Source organism: Mycteria americana, chromosome 3 (assembly GCF_035582795.1).
Source record: "Mycteria americana isolate JAX WOST 10 ecotype Jacksonville Zoo and Gardens chromosome 3, USCA_MyAme_1.0, whole genome shotgun sequence".
NCBI classification, from domain to species: domain Eukaryota; kingdom Metazoa; phylum Chordata; class Aves; order Ciconiiformes; family Ciconiidae; genus Mycteria; species Mycteria americana.
The window spans coordinates 75,526,002-75,545,033 of NC_134367.1; the positions used below are offsets into that span (position 1 = coordinate 75,526,002).

At 39.0% G+C, this 19,032-nt stretch overlaps 1 protein-coding gene across 1 annotated transcript in view; it reads right to left on the reverse strand.

The window, feature by feature from the left end:
- UTRN (utrophin) overlaps positions 1–19,032 on the reverse strand; it is a 394,273-nt gene that overhangs the window by 40,349 nt on the left and 334,892 nt on the right. The window contains exons 62-64 of the mRNA XM_075499063.1: positions 18,353–18,554; positions 8,452–8,537; positions 1,507–1,664 (exon numbers count right to left, since the gene is read on the reverse strand). Of these exons, the coding sequence (XP_075355178.1) occupies positions 1,507–1,664; positions 8,452–8,537; positions 18,353–18,554 (446 nt within the window). The remainder of the gene's footprint in view (positions 1–1,506; positions 1,665–8,451; positions 8,538–18,352; positions 18,555–19,032) is intronic.

The window sequence follows — 19,032 nt, forward strand, 5'->3', positions numbered from 1 at the left end:
CAGCATGAAAAAAAAAAGAATAACGTGCTTTCCCCACCAGAAAAATACTTGTTTTCACTAGGCTGAGATAACTCTGTTGTGCAGCTGCACACTTTCTCTATGCTCTCTTAATGACCAGGGACTGAACTTGAGCTATTCATGTGAGACAAGGGATGCAACCTCATCATCGGTATAATCATAATATTACATGAAGTATTTAAACACTACCTTGCTAGTACCCCTCACCCATAATTGAACAGCATGGGAGATGGGGCAGATCCTTGAGGGACATAAAGATCATTCCTCTGTGACAGAAAAAGTATGCCACTAACAAATGAACTATTTATTTCACTATGACTTGAACCACTCGAGGCCAGTGATAGAGATGTCAAGCACCATCCCTTATTGTCTGAAGCAGCAATGTCAAAACCACAGGGGAAGTTTTACACGGTTAATTGGTCAAGCCAACTTCCATAAGTATCTACCAAATTATTTATGATCTGGACAAACACTCTTCTGGACTCTGAGATGACTGGAATTGGAAATGAATCTAATAGTTCTGAAAAAATCCAGCACAACTGAATTTTTTAAAGCACTGGATGAAAATGTAGAAATGTCTATGAAAGAATGGCAAAAGAAAAATGGTCTAAAAGTTCACTATAACATTTCATGTTCGATTCAATAAAATCCAAAATATTAAAGTCAGTAGTTTTATATATGCCATAGTGAATTTTTAATCCATATATAATTTCTGACAATTCTCAAAGCAGCCACTTTCACAGAAATAATACACTCAAACAGTACAGTTATCACTAACAAACAGTCGGAGCCTTAGGCATCCTTGACAAAGTCTGAGTTAGGTTGTGTTCCATTACGATGTCCTCTTTTTAATTCCCATCTTCTTTAAACAGACAGACGCTCCTTGCAGCCTCATTAACCCCCTGCATGTAGTGCGGAGCTAAGCAGCAGGCTGTAAGACATCTTTATTCCATGTTCTGATCTGCTGCATAAAGGCTCACGATATATAAATGACTACGCTTGAAGTTTTGTGCAACTGCAAGCTCTTTTGTCAGTAAAATAATGCTAAATAATTTCCTGATGCACCAGGTCAAAAATTACTATCAACATCATCCTCTTGTTCTGTTGAGATCATGACTTGTTCCAGCAGGGAAAAGCACGTTGTTCTCACAGTATCAGGTTGCTTTGAATGATGCAAAGCAGGATAATTGGCTACTACAAAACTTTTTAACAGCTTTTCGAGCAGCCAATATTGCCAAAACCACAGAGATGTATATATTCTTTTTGCTAAAAAGTAATTTGTTTGATCCTCTCCTAAACCACAAACCATCTTTTACAGCTGCGTTTTCAGAATAGCTTCCCACATTTAGTTGCAGGAGCATATTCATTTCTGTTCAAAAACTCAATCGATGTTTTTAAATTCCTCTCTTCTTTTTACACCATGTAAAAGTGAATCTTAAGACTTCAGAGAGAAGGGTTTTTTTCACATGAAGGTCTTTGTTATCTTACCTGTTGGAAGCAGCTGCGCACACTGGGTTCAATGTTGCTGCCACCGAAGGCTGCCACTTCCCCAAGCTGCCGTGGGATCTGGATAGCGTCGTGAAGCAGCAGGCCCAGCTGCCTCTGGTCGCACATTTCTGTGGGGCCTGCCACTTCCTTGAAAAGATCTGCAACACCGACAAGAGGCACTGGCTCAATTCTTTTCCATGTACACCTCCTTTTATTCAGTAACGCTGCAGCTCAAGCTTTATAATTTTTGTAATCCAGACATGGTTACAGATGGCCACTGTCCCATTTACAATAGTTTACCCTCATCTAATCTTGATTACTTTGACTACATTTTCTTGATCCGTAACCATACAAATGAGAAAAGTAAGGCCCAATGAATTAAACTATACAGCTTCTTATGGCATTTCTTGACAAAAGTGTACATTGCAGCTCCTGTTTTACCTAGGAGCAGCTGTGTGACAAACCAAGAGAGACATCACAAAAATCAGAACAGCTTTTTCTAATCCATCATTACCACATCGTCCCCTAATATTTACCAGGTTTTCTATGTTATCACTAGGGAAGAAGGAACTAATATTTCAGAAATCCATATCTTATGCTAAAATCTATGCCATCCGACTGGTTGGGGACAGAAGCATGTTTGCTCTGAACTGAGACTAGAAACTACCACGAGTCACAGCTGGTCATGTGAAATAGCTTAAAGCAAGATCAGCAGCCAGCAAGACAACCCAAGCTTAACATTAATCACATTTGCTTCCCAGATGACCATGTCTGCTTCCATGTACTTTCCCTTTACTGATTCCCTTTTCCTAAGGTAGGTGTCAAGTCCTGCAGTATAAGCAGATGTTCTGGGATAACTGTAACGACAGAAAAAAATTGAGGCTGAAAGGAATCAAGAAAATTGTTCCAGATACAGACACTGGGAAGAAAGATATTGCTTGTACCTACTTAAGAGTCACAGTAAAGTACTGAATTAATAGGCCTGTCTGCAGTACAGATAATATTTCTTAAGTGCTTTCTTAACACATTTCTTTGATTGGACATTCTTAATTGTTAAAACTTTCAGCTAAAATTTTTAGCATTTTTCTGCCAACAATCCTTGATTTATGAACTTTGTAGATATGTACATTAATATTTAGCCACAAGATGAATCTTTCCTGAAAATATCTTAAACACTGAGTTCATCTCAGAAATATTTTTAAATGCTGTGATTGGTACAAATTACAGAAGAAATGGAAGTGAATTCTTTGTGTTCATTCCAGCTGGCTTTTACATTCTCCTTTTGTACCCCGTGGCTGGCTTGGATTAAAGCTCCAAGTAATCTTAAACAAACAAAAAAAAATCCATTTATACTATTCCCCTACTTTTCATGTTTCCCACCAGAACAACTATTAATAAATTAGAAATAAATGAAATTTAAAAATTCAGTCTGACTGCACTTGTGATTGAGAAACACACAAGCTTTGTTCAGAAACACTCAAGAGAAACTCTTATTACACTCTGTAAATTGTTTTGCCCTTCATTTGGAGCAACTGTCAAGCTTTGTCAGCGTGCTTCAGAAAGTCTGGTCATACTTTTTTTCTTGGCGAAGGAGGTTGAGGCAGAAGAAAGGATTTTCACAAAATAGAAAGCCAGATGACTGAATTAATTTTTAGAGTTTCTTGCATTTTTCTTGCCCCTTTCCTGCCTAGTCAAACAAATGCTACAGCATCTGCAGCACTCAGTGTGAGAAAAAAACCCCACAGACAACAGCGGTGACAGAACTACCACTTCTTGGCAATTCCATACCCTGGCCAGCTTCTTCAGCTGCAGTTGGGGTAGTTTTCCAGTTTCTAAGAGTCAGTTTAAAAAACCCAATAGGATTAAAAAAAAAAAAAAAAAAAAAGCAAGCCTGTTTTATTCTTTCTGTTTGCATCAGCCTACAGTGGAAACAGGCACTAAAAGAAGAAGAATTCATTAACTGCTGTAGCTGGGGGGAAGATGAAGTCATTTCCCAAGCCCTAAACCTTCTGTTGATTGGGGAGCTAGTAAATAGAGGAAGAACGATGTGGCAGGAGAGGGAATAGGGAGAGTGATCGGCTAGGGTTGATCCAAGTAGGAAATCAGTAAATACCTTTGAAGAGCTCAAACTCCTCCAAAATGCTCTACTTAAAAAAACAAATAAAACTTAACACTGGCAGCTGTGCCATTAACCAATGAGTGTCCAAGTGCAAGGGAGTTCATGGATGGTACCCTCTTTTCCCAAAATCCTCAATGTCTTCGATGTGACACACAGGAGGAGAAGCTCATTAACTAGAGATGTGGAAATCCAAAATGTTCTTGCTATCTGGCCTACCTCCTTGAAGTAACCCATGAGCTATTCCCTGGCAAAGGAGGCATGGTGAGAGCAGCTCTCAAGTGGCACACATAAGGGAGGAGAGCTCGTTTTATGTCTGACAGGGTGCACCCGGACACCATACTCGCCAGTGGGAAAAGGGACCCTGTACGTCACCCACCAGCAATGTTGTTAATATGTACATACATATTATATGAGTTTATACATAAAATACATTGATATAAAGACTGAACTGTATAAGGGACTCTACCAAAAGGACAAGAAGAATAATTGGGGAAGCAAAATAAAACATTATTCAGACCTGAGCCATAGGAAAAAAACAGAAACAAGAAAAAAAAAATCATTTAATCTTAAATTCCATTCAGCCTCATACCAGTATTTCAAGGATGACAGCCAGCAGGACTCAAACTGCAAGGTAGCTGGACGACCTGAAAAAATATACTTACTGGCTGGTATAGAAGGGGATACTTGAAAATGTTGAAAAGTTTATGAAATTCCTACCAAAATGGTAATAAGATAATTAGTAGTATGATGTCCATGACACACATTTTATGTCTTTTGCTGAGGCTGCCAAGACATCAAATCACAAATCTAGCACCTGAACCATCCAAGCAGCTCCAAGGAATCTAGTGATAAAGACTCCATAGTTACACTGAAATACAATTAGGAATATGCAAAATGGAAAATATGCCATCATCTGTTCACGTGCATTGTTACAAACAGGATGCACATTCTTTTTTCTTCCCCTTTTCTTTTTGAAGTATCACAGTGTTAGTTCCAAATGGTTTGAAAAATAACAACATAAACATAACATTAAAAAAAAAAAAATCACATTCCAAGGATGTTGTACATCACTTGAAAATTGAACTGCTTCACAGTTGAGATTTTTCAAGTAGCCCTTCCTTTTCACCTCAAATCCTACAGTTTTCATGTATTAAATGATATGACGCAAAACCTACAAATCTACTTGCTAAATAAAACTCCATGCATGTTTTCTGCTTCTGCTGCAAGTCTAGGCTTTTTGTGTTAAAAATAAGAGCAAAATGCACATAAATGCGCTCCCCGTTATTACACAGTGCTATGAGTTTTCTCAACCTCTAAAACTGAAGAAAAGGGAGGGAAGATAAAATTCCTGTTCTCCCTCAGGAAATCCATACCTCTGAGACATCGTTTGTCTCCTGATTACATGACCAGCCATAAAACCTGCTGTGAATAACCACACATGCAAACTAAAATTTTTACTGTTGCAGATATGATTGAAATTTACCTTCCAAGAACATGTTGGACACTAAAATTGAGTGCTTAAAAATGTTCTATTTTTCCACAGTATTCCGAAGTCATGCAATAATGTATGAACAACTAGTGGTTCATAGTGGACAAAAAGGAGCAGTGTCTTGTTTATTGTACTGGAACTAAGCTACTATTATCTTTTGACATGTGCATCCTTTTTTTTTTTTCCTTTTCCATTTTTTAAGGCTATTTCTATACCCACGAACTGAGCAGTGCATCAGGGTCTAAGCCCAAGCACGGGAACACTGTCGTCTGTATCATTAAGCTCCTAAAAGTGTATCCGTCATGCTTTTGATCAGCCAACTGACTCTTGCCCCAAAATAGCCAGGAATGATGCGAGAGTTAGGTAGGGTCAAGGATCATTTCCAATAGGTAGCTTCACATGTGGCCCCCCTGTTTTGGGGAGAAAGGAGAGCGTAACACAGATACAGCCAGACCAGGTCATTGGCCTCACCAACAAAAAGAGGCCCTGGACTATTTGCCCTACAAGCATAGATGTAACCAGCTCACAGCAACTCAATTACATTTGCAGGTCCATTTTTATTCACAGGAGCATCCAGGCGTGTGCTTGAAGTTAAGCACGTCTTTAAACATTGTCAAGAATAGGCATTCTTTAATTGAGGCTTCAATGTTTCTTCTAAGGTAATTGGGCCTTTTTGTAATTAAAGATTCATTCTCATGTCAACCCTGAAGTCTAGCATCGTAAAAAGAAGCTTAAATAAATAAATAAATAAATAAAATCACAGAAATTTCTCTGGCAAAACATATTTAAAAAATGTGTCAAGTGAAAAGATCCTACCTCTACTGGAAATGAACACACAGTTAACAAAAACAAAAAGAAGGCATTAAAGAAAGAAAAATGAACAAAGGCTTGATTTCCCCAAAAATGTAAGAGAGAAAGATGAACGTCAACTGTACTGGTAAACTGAAATTATTGTCCCCTGTCAGTTTACCATATTATTTCATAAACCCAATGTCTCAGTAACCCAGAAATTATCTTTCTTCAAGTTAATCCCTGAAAGGCTGGTCTCTGGGAAGGCTGAGTTCGAAAACACTTGAGCAGACAGTCTGATTAAGCATTTTACAAAAGATTGAAAGGTTAATCCAAAACTTTTTAAAACAAGAAACTTGCCTATTTTACTACCAACTACTCTGAGAAGAGTTTGCTTCTCTAACACTACAACATTTAAGGCATGGCCTGTGCTCTGCTAAAGGGCTCCAGCTGCAACCGTAGGATGACTGCCAGGCTCAGAGAAGCCTGGGATTGACAATGCTTCAGAAATGCTTAGAAGAAATACAGCCAAAAGGAGAAGCAAATATCAGGAGCCGGTCTGAGAAAGGGAAAAAATCAGAAGGCAGGTAATTTGTATTAAGCACCCATGTTTGGGGGTACTGCTCTTCCTTCCAAGTGACATTTTCTTGAAAATACTTAGCATTTCCATTATGGTTTTCACCTGAGGATCTGAAAGCTCAACAGATACAACAAAATTTCTCTCAAAAGTAGATGATTAGTAGGGTGTGACAAAATCAAAACAAGGAAGAGAGCTCGCACCAAAAATCAGTCTGTGACACAGCTGGTGCCAGAGGACCCCAGAATGCTGACTGCATAACCACCGCAGGCCAGCAATCAGTACCTGGCACCGTTCCTTCTTTCTTCAGCAAAATTTCTTTCAGACTGAAGAGCTTTGTTTTGTGACAATTTTATGGTTCATAAGGACAATAAAGCTGACAAGATATCAAAGCCTGGCCCACTGATCAGAACAGGAGTAACAACAACAACAAAAAGGATGCATTATCTGAGTATTAATTCTCTGCTTTGAGAAGCCGAGCAACGATTTCAATTTCTGATGTATTTCAGGTTGAAGTTATAATCACTTGGTAAAAAAGTCTCCTGAGACTTTTTCTATACTAATTATTTAGAACTTTTCACAGCAATCTTCAGGGAAAAGCCCACCCTGTTAATATAGATTATGCAAATCTGCAGTCACCATCAGCTGCCATTTTTATTTTACTACTAGACAGAAAGCAAAACCAAAAATTAATCCAACCTAGTAATTTCCTCCTTCTGCTTCAGTGCCTGTATTTGGTAACTGTAAGTATACTAATTCATTACTAATAGCAATTTAATGTGAGTTTATTCCCAGGTTTTGGGGTTTTTTAAACCATCTTTTGGTAGGGTTACCATTCTGTTATCCAAAGCCTAACTAACTCCTATACTTTATGAAAGCTTTTTATTTCATACCAAATGGCAGATTACCTCCTGAATTGTCATTACTGAACAAAGGTATGTCCACCAAGCTCTTTTAATTATGGACTAATTCACAGATATGTCATATGACATAAGGAAACTAAAACACCCATATTCTTAGTACGGACTCAAGTTCAGATGCCAAAATACACCCCAATGCATAAGATACCTGTACTTTTGCTCAATGTTAATAACCAAGATTACAAGATTACCTACAAATGCTTCTAAGGAAAGCAGAAATTGTTGCAGAGCTCCAATGGTACACAGCAAATACAGTCTCTATACATTTTACATGTGTTTCTGAAATGTGCCAAGGAACTACTGCAATGAATAGTAATTTTAAGATGATGTGCATAACATGTAACTGTCCAACACCTACAATGCTCTTATATAGTGCTTAATCTCTTGTTCTGTATTTGTCAGGGGGTTTTGCCACAGTTACTCAATTCCCTTCTGCTCCTGCAATTGTTTTTGTGAAATATTTTTGTATTACTCAGTATTTCTCAAGCTTGTGAGATTACTTAAATCAACATAATTTAAACTTTCATTGTACAATTCTGGCAGGAAGCACAGATACTGGAAAACTATTTTCAGAGTTCAGATCATCTTTTTCGTAGACCACAAAATACAATTGCTGGATTTTGATGTATTTCCTTGCTTTATCAGACATATCAATCTGTTCCAATCAACACTGACTTGCTTGATTTTTCCCTAAAAAAACCATACACACACACACACACATACACAAGAGAACAGAATCAGTCAAATAGAATACTTCCCTAGCTTCCACATGGCTACATTCGCCTTTGCTTTTGGGGAGTGCAGTACTGTGCATTATGACGATGCATAATTGACATCAATAGTTTCCAGTCAGGATATAAATCCTACTTTCTCCCTTGCCGCTGATGATAATGAAAACAACAATTCTATTTTACTTACAAGCAAACTGTCTTGCTACAGGCATGAGAAATGTTTTACTACAAATTTTGCTGCAATGTTTGTTATTATTGTACATGACTTAATTATATAAAGTAAAAAAAGTAAGCATTTTATGAAAGACATTCTTTCTTACATCTGTACTTCTCTTCCAGAAGGCCCTTAGAAAGAGACATCAAGCCAATTTTCAGGGACTGCACTCGAATTTTTCCAGTTCGGCCACTGAAATTATAAAGATAAGACCATTTAATACAGTTTAATTTAATTTCATTCCAACTCAAGTCTATTAAAAAATGCAAAGGCATCGGTGAGTTCTACTTCAAATACACTTCAAATCTCAAAACAAATTACATTAAGAATGCTTCCCTTACAAAAGCTCAGCTCACCTTCTAAGCGGTTTACATATCAAAACAGTTCGTATTACTCCAAAAGGGCAGGCATTTAGCTCTGTAAAGCTCTCAACATGATTTAATAATGTGATATACACACAGGAAAAATACATGAGCACACAGCAGGAAAGCCTATTACTCAGTGTGAAACACAAGGACTGCAAAATAAAACCAAGTTTTCATATCACAGTAATTCATTCATTTTTTCACCTCAGTTTGTCCTTTTATGTTTAAAATGCTCTGATATACATGTGTATCAGGACATAAACAGTCAACCACATGCAGTAATTAAATGATGTGGAGCTGTCATTCTTTTTAAGCAATGTGACTTCAGGCTCATCTTGTCCAACATAAAAAAAAAATGCCTAAACCCAAAAAACCACACATCAAACCTTAAGCAACTTCAGAACAGTTAAGTAGGTACCAAACCAAGTGATTTTAAACCTGCAAGACAAACACTGTTCAAAAAGATACTACAGCAATAAACCCAGGGTACATGGAAAAGGACAATTTTAAAGTTCAAAAGATGAGTGTAGAAATATATTCTTAAAAGGTCTGATGATTTCTTCTTTCAAAGACCAAAAAACACAATGCAATTTCTCTTTAGATGAGACATGGCAAAAAAAATCATGAGAATAATAGTTAAACCGTATATATTATACACAAACCCCTGCATTTAAGGTTAGCAGGGTCCTCCACCAGCGAGTAAGATAATAGTAAAATTAGTATCACCCCAAACATTACTTTGGTCCCTTCTGACATGCAGAAGTGATATATCCTTTAATTACTTCTGGAGTGGCTATTAGATATCTCTTTCTGTCCTATCCATTCAACATATGGTCTGCTGTCTGATTTACTTCACAAATGTTGTGCTGAATAAAAAATTATTAATTTACTTCTGGGCTCTCAGTAAATTAGCTAAGCGCCTTACAAATATTAATGCATTTGTCTTCACAACCATCACCTAATCTAGTGAGACTAGACAGCATTATCTTCTCCATTCCACAAGCTGGAACAGAGGTACAGAGAAATTATTGCTAAATTAATCAAAAACACCCATTACTTTTACTGTCTAGTTTGAAAATCAGGACCCAATTTTCCAGAATGTTATAAAAGTGCCACCTATTTTATACATTCAAGCTTAGCTTCAAATTACCTCTTTCAATCACAGACACTACATCATTCTGGCATACCTTAATGTGTAAATGGCTCGTTTTGCAACCTTGATAAAGTTCTTTCCCCATTCTTTTCTGTGTAGGGTTGTCTGTGGTTAACTTTGTATTCAGTGGAAAAACAAAGCAGAACATTCATTTGGGTTGGATTTAACTCAGGACTGACTAGAGGATTTGTTTATTAAAGGTAGAAATCTTTGCAGCTAAAAGGTCAGGCCACATATATGGAGGCTTCGAACTTCTCCAGATTTCAGCAGATTGTTAAAGGGACTGTGAAAAACTTCCTTTGCACAAAAAGCATTTCCTCAATAAATTATAAAAATAATTACAAAGCCTGCAGTATTACATTTTTCTAAAGAGGAACATATTTTCCCCTAGCATTTTTCTTGGAAACAGCTAAATATTAGCACTGCAATTACATATACAGTAAAAAAAGCCCCACACCAAATCCAAACAAAACCCCTCCACCAAACCTTTAGACTTTGTAGCATTTACACTTTCAGTTCAATGGTTTAAGTTTGCCCAGCTTAGAGAGTCACAAAATCACTGAGGTTGGGAGGGACCTCTGGAGATCATCTAGACCAAGGGCCCTGCTCAGTCAGGTAGAGCAGGTTGCCCTGGATCATATCCAGCCAGGTTTTGAATATCTTCAAGGACACAGACTGCACAGCTTCTCTGGGCAACCTGTGCCACTGTTTGATCACCCTCACATTAAAAAAAAAAAAAAAAAAAATCTTTTCCTTATAGGTTTAAGCAGAATTTCCTGTGTTTCAGTTTATGCCCACTGCCTCTTGTCCTGTCACTGGGCATCACTGAGAAGAGCCTGGCTCCACCTTCTCTGCTGCTCCCATCAGGTATTTATGCACATTGATAAGATCCCCCTGAAACTTAACTTCTCCAGGTTGAAGAGTCCCAGCTCTCTCAGCCTCTCCTGATACATCAGATACTCCAAGTCCTTAATCATCTTCATGGTACTTCACTGGACTTACTCCAGTTTGTCCATGTCTCTCTTGTCCTGGGGAGCCCAGACTGGACCCAGCACTCCAGATGCATCTCACCAGTGCTGAGCAGAGGGGAAGGATTACCTCCCTCAACCTGCTGGGAAAGCTTTTCCTAATGCAGCCTGGGAGACTGTTGGCCTACTTTGCCACAAGCGCATGTTGCTGGCTCCTGTTCAACTTGCTGTCCACCAGGACCCCCAGGGCCTTTCCTGCAAAGCTGCTTTCCAGCCAGTTGTCCCCAGCTTGTACTGGTGTATGGGGTTATTCCTCCTCAGGGGGAGGACTTGGCATTTCCCTTCATTGAACTTCATGAGATTCTTGTTGTCCCCTTTCTCCAGCCTGTCAAGGTGCCTCTGAACGGCAGCACAACCATCTAATTGTGGTGTGTGTACAAACCTCTAAAAATCAAGGCCTTACAGGGGGAAGGTTCAGGAAACTTTTTAATGCCTGAATTCATACAAAGTTTATGGGTCAAGTATTTAGAATTAAGTGCCAGCATACTATTCAGATTCACTATAACAATACAAGCATGCTTGTCATTGCAAAATCAATTGATAAGACCACTTCAAGCAGCTCACATATTTTTGCTCTGATCCTGATGAAGGGAAGTCTGAACCCTTATACCTCTATTAACTAGTTTAGAGCAAAGTTGTCCATTGTCCATCAATACAACAGTGAAAGGCGGTATAAAAATGGCACATTATTGACCTCGACCTATCTTCAAGTGAAAAATGGCAAAAATCATTATAGCTGCTTGTCAGAAATGCTTTTCTTGTTTACTAAAGTCCTTTTGTCCCTCTGGATATATCTGAGCCCTCCTTCCCCAGGCAATACAAAATCTAAGGATTCATTGCCCTTATATGTGATGCTGACATTCTTCTCCTTCCCCAAATTAATTGGAATTTTATTCTTTTAGTGGGGAAGGGGAGAGGAAAGAGAGGAGAGGGGAAGGAGGAAATAAATAAATCCCTGGTTTTATAGGTGATTCCATTGCCTCTACATATGCACCAGGCAGGCTCTGGCCTATCTGCCTCAGGTATGATCTCCCTGTTGCACTTCCATCCACTGCCAGTCAGGGACCAGGGGTGGAGATTGTAATGGAAATACCTTTAAATTGTTGTATCCCGGGATTTGAGTTGCATGTTGTGGGAATTACTATAGCAGGAACCCCTTGTTGCTAGCCAGGCTAGGAGCAAGGGGAGGAGTTTATTGCAATGTTAAACCCTATAACCTGGCCCAAAAGGACCAGGGGTGGACATTGTAATGGATGTACCTTTAAATTGTTGTAACCCATGATTTGAGTTACATGTTATAGGAATTACTACAGCCGGAACCACCTGAACAAATGGAGGAGAAGCCTTACAAGAAGCAGTGCAAGTGCAGCAGTGACCTGACCTGAGCTGGCTTTGGTGCCCAATAACTCCAAGCAACACACCACCTCTCCTGTCCTGAGTAACAACCATAAGAGACGAGGCCCAAAGTCATGGATTAAATGAACTCAGTGGACATTTTGTGGACATTTATGGACATTTTACAGACATTTTACAGGGGTGGTCCATAGACTAAGGGAATGATATGTGTGTATTATATCAAAGGACGGGAAGGGTGATGGTGGGTAATGAGAATGTATTGGATAGCGTGAGACCTGAGCAGACGTAAATGGTATGGAATAAGGGGTGGATACTGTCCTGGTTTCAGTTGAGATAGAGTTAATTTTCTTTATAGTGGCTGGTATGGGGCTATGTTTTGGATTTGTGCTGAAAACAGTGTTGATAACACACTGATGTTTTAGTTGTTGCTGTACTAGTCAAGGACTTTTCAGCTTCCCGTGCTCTGCCAGGTGCAGAAGAAGCTGGGAGGGGACACAGCCAGGAGAGTTGATCCAAACTGACCAAAGGGCTATTCCATACCACATGACGTCATGCTCAGTATATAAAGCTGGGGAAGAAGAAGGAAGGGGGGACATTTGGAGTGATGGCGTTTGTCTTCCCAAGTAACCATTACGCGTGATGGAGCCCTGCTTTCCTGGAGATGGCTGAACACCTGCCTGACCCTGGGAAGTAGTGAATTAATTCCTTGCTTTGCTTTGCTTTTGTTTTACCTATTAAACTGTTTTTATCTCAACCCTCAAGTTTTCTTACTTTTGTTCTTCCAATTCTCTCCCTCATCCCACCGAGGGGGGGTGAGCGAGCGGCTGCGTGGTGCTTAGTTGCCAGCTGGGGCTAAACCACGACAAGGTGGCACAGAACTCAGAAGTAATTCAACTTTTAAACCTGCCAAAATAGGCATTAAAAAAAAGGTACACATCATTTCCAGACATGGTAGGAGAGTGTGTTGAAAGCATGTACTACAGAGAGGACTAGTTTAGTGGGGAATCAGCTATCTAGATCGTTTGGTCAAGGGCATGGGAGGGTACCATGCTACATGGGTAGACTGGAGCATATACAACTTTGTTGCATAGTTTGGGCTCTCCATCCAAGCAAAGAGCAACCATTCAACTGTTTCAGAGATCCAACACAGCTGCAGAGAATATCAAAAAGCTACTTTATATAAAAACTGATGGCTGTCACTACTGTACAATAACATAAGCAAATGAGGAAAAAAAGGGTAAGCTAGAAACGGTTGTAGTATCAGAAGAGAAAGGGAGAACACTTTTATCCTGTATCTTACTACAGGAGATACTGAAACTAGAGGATGCAGAAGAGGAGAAGGAGGTGAAGAACAGGTAACGCACAGATAACAGGGGGAGTAGACATGAGCCATGCCTCGTGAGTTCCCTTGCTAATCCTATAACAACTGAACTCCAAACAACTGAAACAACTACGATCCCAACCTCACTACATCGGACACAAGCTGTGTGGAGCACTTGGGAATCACAATACAGTTGAGCGCTACTCAGCCACAGGAACATCTCAGCTGCAAAACAGAATGCTAAATCCTAAAAGTAACATTTCTCTTTCTGCTCAAACACCTAGGAAATTCAATGACAGACATTAAAGGAGGGTTAAAATTATCTGAAGGTATGTCTTTCCAGGAAAATGAGTTTAGCGAGCTTTCCCAAAAATGTTCCATAATCATGCAACTGCCATATGCAAACTTTATTCCTTTCTCTAAGTAACATCCTAATACAGAGTTAGGACCCAAAACTCCTTTGATGGGCAAACAGTTTACACCATAGTCAAAACAGAGGCCTGTGACACCTGTAAATTATAAATGTACTAATCAGGATATAATTAATATTACATTGTTGAATATAAGCATACAAAACTCTTGTTACCAGCAATGGTATGGAAGTATTCTGTAGCGTTGCGATGGCATAGCCAGACATAATATATAAGCATTTTACCTAAGTATGTGAACAATGTGATTGCCAAAGTGCGATCAGTGATGCAAACAGTGATGGGCACAGCTGCACGCAGGAGTTAGCCAGGTAACAAAAAGTTACCAGACAGAGGAGAAGATTAAGTACAAGAGATTGCAAACAGGAATACACAATAAGGATGACTGGCAAACCAACAGAAAACAAGATAAGCAATAACAAGGCCAGAGGGACCCTATGTCCCCTGAGGGTGGGGGGCAACAACATAAAAACATCAGGCACTAGCAAGGAAAACTGGAGAAGTAAGAAGAGGAGCCCCCTTCAGTTCTGACTTCTGTCAAAGAGCTCTCAAGCCTGGTCAATGTTGACACTACAATTAAGGACTCCCAAGGATGGCAGCTATCAGTTATCCACATAACCCAGCAACAGGAGGCAGCCTGCTAGATTCTGAAAGTCCCCACAGATGCCTCCCCTTGATCAACCACAGAGGAGTCAAAGGAGCTCATTTTCCTGCCCTGCAGAAGGCCATGTCCTTCCTAGAGCACTTCTTACTACTATCACAGCCTGCCAAGCTGCTCCCGCAGAGTCCTCTGTGAATCAAGACAGCTATCATCAACACAGGGAATGCATCTGGAGTGCATGCAGAAAATTTCCATCAGCTACGGTCAAAACCAGGGCATAAAGTTAAGGCTGACTGAGCAGGTGTCTCATCCTTCTCATTCATTGGAAGTTCAGATTTTGCTGAACTTAACGTGCTGGTAAGGCCTGGGATATTAACACAATCTGGTGTTAGAATTTGCCAGGTGTGTAAGTGCAACAAAAAATAACAAAGCTGTAATTCTTCAGGGGAAGCCTGGGCCACAGAGAGTGATCATGAATGACAGCTTTGATCATATGGAAAAGGTTAGCATATGTGCCATATCACAGATACCCTTCCTAGACTAATGCACCAAAAAAATTAAATTTAAAAGAATGCATTATCAAAAGTATCCTAACATCACAAAAATCAAGAAAATTTAAAAGTTGAAATACAAGAAGTCAGATAAATGTTGCAAGACTTTAAAAACAGTGCATGTAAAAGTTTCTTTACGGACATTGGATAATTTTGATTGAAATAATGAGTCATTGCCCACAATCAGTACATGTATTCTATATTATGTATGACAGACTTTAAAATATCTGAAACAACTCATTTCAAGGGGTGTTGAGTTATTCCATTAGTACTGAAAGCTATCAGTCCATTTCATATAAATGACTTTTGGAGATTTTAGCACATTTGACAGTATATAGTCCAGAAAAATAACCACCAGCTATTGCTTTTGGACGATTTAAACACAGGCCTGGCCAAATGATTTCATAGAGCAAACAATTTCCTTCACAGCTCTCACTGTAAAATGCAACACACTTATTTATAATTTCATTTAAAAAAATCTCTGGACTAACAAAACCAAGGAACTTTAACTTCGGAAAATGTTTACAGGGCAGATGTTGCTGCCTGTAACAACCTTTGAGTCCTTGAAGAAGTAAAAGTCACCGAGTAAATTTAATGTTTCTCTCCTCTACTCAGCTTGGAGAATGAATCATTCCTGATGTGTCAGAAAATACCAGAACACAACAGACTTGCCTACTATTTCTAAAAATAAATTGGTTCTTTACAGGCCAAAGACATCTGTAGGTAAGTCTAAAGAACTACCGAGTTTGCCATCAATCTGTGAATCAGTAATTAAATCTCAGGTTAATAGCATGCGACTAACAGATGCTTTTTGTAGGCAGTTTAATGATTTGAAACATTGTATATGTATAACACCAATGCAATAAACAATGGAAATGCCAAGACACAAATTAGTTCTTTCCTAAAGGCCAATTAAAAAGAAAAAGGGCAGATCAAAATTGGTGCGTGTTCTTTCAGCTTTTTTTTTTTTTCCCCTGGAGTGGATTTGAAAGGGGAGCAAGGAAACATACTGTAAAAGGTAATTTTATGTCAGAAAAGCTTCATCCTCCATTTTTCAAAGTTTGACTGAAGATTAAAGTCTTTCATCAGCTTGAAGAATTATCTGCACTAATGCTTTCAACATAATAATCAAGGGGAAATGGGAGCAACAGGAACCGTTACTGGAAGAAAGGTTTGTTGCTTACTACTTGCATTTTAAATATGAACAGATTAAACAACTGACTTCTAACTGAAGTTAGGAAGCAAAGGTAAGCTGAAGAAAATATAATGGATTTGTGATCAATCTGAAAAAACTCCAACCAGTAACTACAAAAAGTTATCTGACATTATTAAGTCTCTTATTCTAAATAACCAGTAACATTTAAGTCAAGCAACCCACTTGATCTACTGCTCTATTTGCAAGTGATGTGTTTATTAACCCACAATACAGAGCTCTGCAAAATAAAAATAATTGCAGGAAGAAGTCCCAGTCATTATTTGATGGGCTCTCCAATTTTCCAGCGGTAATGATGAGAATTCCAACTAAGAGAAATGTCACAATATTAAACAGCAATATTCAAATGCCAAAACATAATAGGTAGTCAGCACATAAATGATAAACGGTCATATGTACTCTGTTCCCTCTTTCCCTCTCCCCTACCACAATGTTTAAAATAAAAATAAAATAAAATATCCACAAAGTATAGGAGTACTGGGGTGTAATCCTCTAGGGGAAAAAAAAGCAAAAAGCTATGAACTGTTGGAATTTGGCACTGATTAAGGGACTGAACATAGTGAAGATAATGCATACATCAACAAGTAACAGCTCTCTGTTGCAAAGCCTGGTATAAGAATTTCTATCATTACTCAAGTAATACTTTTGCTCTTTCTATCTTCAAATGGGGAGAAAGGAAAGAAATTTGGTAACCAACCTCACGCAGCTTAGAAATTCTGATTTGTAATTATGTGTATAACTCTGAACTAAAGCATACATTCAGACACACTGAAGCGACCACCCCATGTATTGCACTACTGTGTCTTTAGTCAGCTCCAGAAGAGTCCTGAAATGCCTTTGCTCAAGCAATGTAAGGGAGATACATTGTAGGGAATGGAGGAGCTGATGGAAACCAAGTCTTTTCCCAGTTTTTACTACAGAAGGAAGATAAGAATGCTGAACACCACTAAGAAAAATAAGCAACAAACTCATGACTCAAAGGCACAACTAAATAACATACTGATTTATAGGTCATCATGCAGGCAGAAATAGTGCAGGGCAGAGCAGGGCAGAGAGGTCAGAGTTCAACATTCAGCAGGAGAAAGAAGTGTCTGGGGGCTCAGAAAGGACTGGCCAAAACCACAAGGGGCTGCTGGAGTGGACTTTTTCATGTCCTCCCAGATTCAGTGCTCTCTCTGGAAATGGCAGACGTGCATTTAAATAAACCCACAAGTTCTTACTGTAAGCATCCTGAAACATTCTTGAGGCAAACTCACAATCCACCGGCAAAATACAGCTTTGCTGCCAGGACCAGGGCAGGTGGATCACATAGCACCAGCACTCAGAACTGATACAAGGCAGGAGCTGCACCTGCTGGAAGTGAGGCAGGACCAGGACACCGCTGACCCTCAGAATCAGACAGGCTTTAGCGTTGAGATCAGAACAACCACCAGTTGACAGAGGATTCAGGACAGGGAGCTCAGCCAGGTTTATGGCATGCAAGTAACTAAGTGTACAATAAATAACAAAACTGTTCCCACCTGTGGCAGAAATAGGATCTGGTATAAATGGCAAGCAATCTGGGCAATTTGGGACATTTACAGTAGGAACACAGCTACAGCAGCGTATCCAGTTCTCTACTCACGTATACAATTTTTGAAATCCTTTTGATGTTTGGTAGTAGTATAAAAGCAGTGTAACGTTAGCTCAGTGTATCTGGGCAGGACAGCATAAGAAACATCGCATTGGAAGCAACTGCACTTCCCTTACTCAGTCAAAAATATCAAAAGATATAACTTTTTATTAAAGAACTTCTTAAGGCTTTATCATTTTTCTATTATCATGGACACTTCCTCAAGAAAGTAACTCAGAAAAAATATACAACAGTCCTATAAGTCTAGCATTTTTGATAAGTCACATGTTCAAAAATTACCAGTCTCCGTGGTTTATACTTTGTTAATACTACTTTAAATTCCTGGGGTACACACTGTGAGTAAAGACTTGTTACTTACCTATCATATACATTGAGTAGCCAATTAAGACACATGTCTACACAGAGAGGAACATTCACCATATCCTTGTGTTTCTCTTCAAGTCCACTGTAGATGGCAGCGAGACAGCTGATCACATCCTGGACACCAATCAGCTGGTCATTTTGACTCAACTTGTGCTGTTTGAAAACTTCACTTGTTGTGTTCAGGTCCAACAGGTCCACTAACAACAGGTGATTAAAAAAAAGAAAAAAGGTGTGACTATAGATACCCGAGCATAGCGTTCACAGTACTTGTTCATGTGCATATTGTAGCAAACACTGCAGACAATTAGCCAAGAAGTAGCTTTCATTTAATAAGATTATAGTGAAAAACGTTCTCTGTGAAGTCCACAGCATTTTGGTACTATATATTTAAAAAAACAGAATCAACAAGAACACCATAATGACACCACACAGCTCGGAAGAACATTTAAAAAGCCAGTGAAGTAGTCTGTGTAATTAGAGGATCCTAACTTCAGATGTATGCACACTGGGAGTCCACTAGGCTTAGAGGATTCTTCGCATTTACCATAAAGCAGAAACCCATTAAATGACTATCACTTTTGATTAAATGTAAAGCAAAGCAAATTCTTAGGTAACAATGTTCTCTTAAATGCAGTAGGAATGTACTGAAGCCTGATTAACTGAACAGCAGTTGCT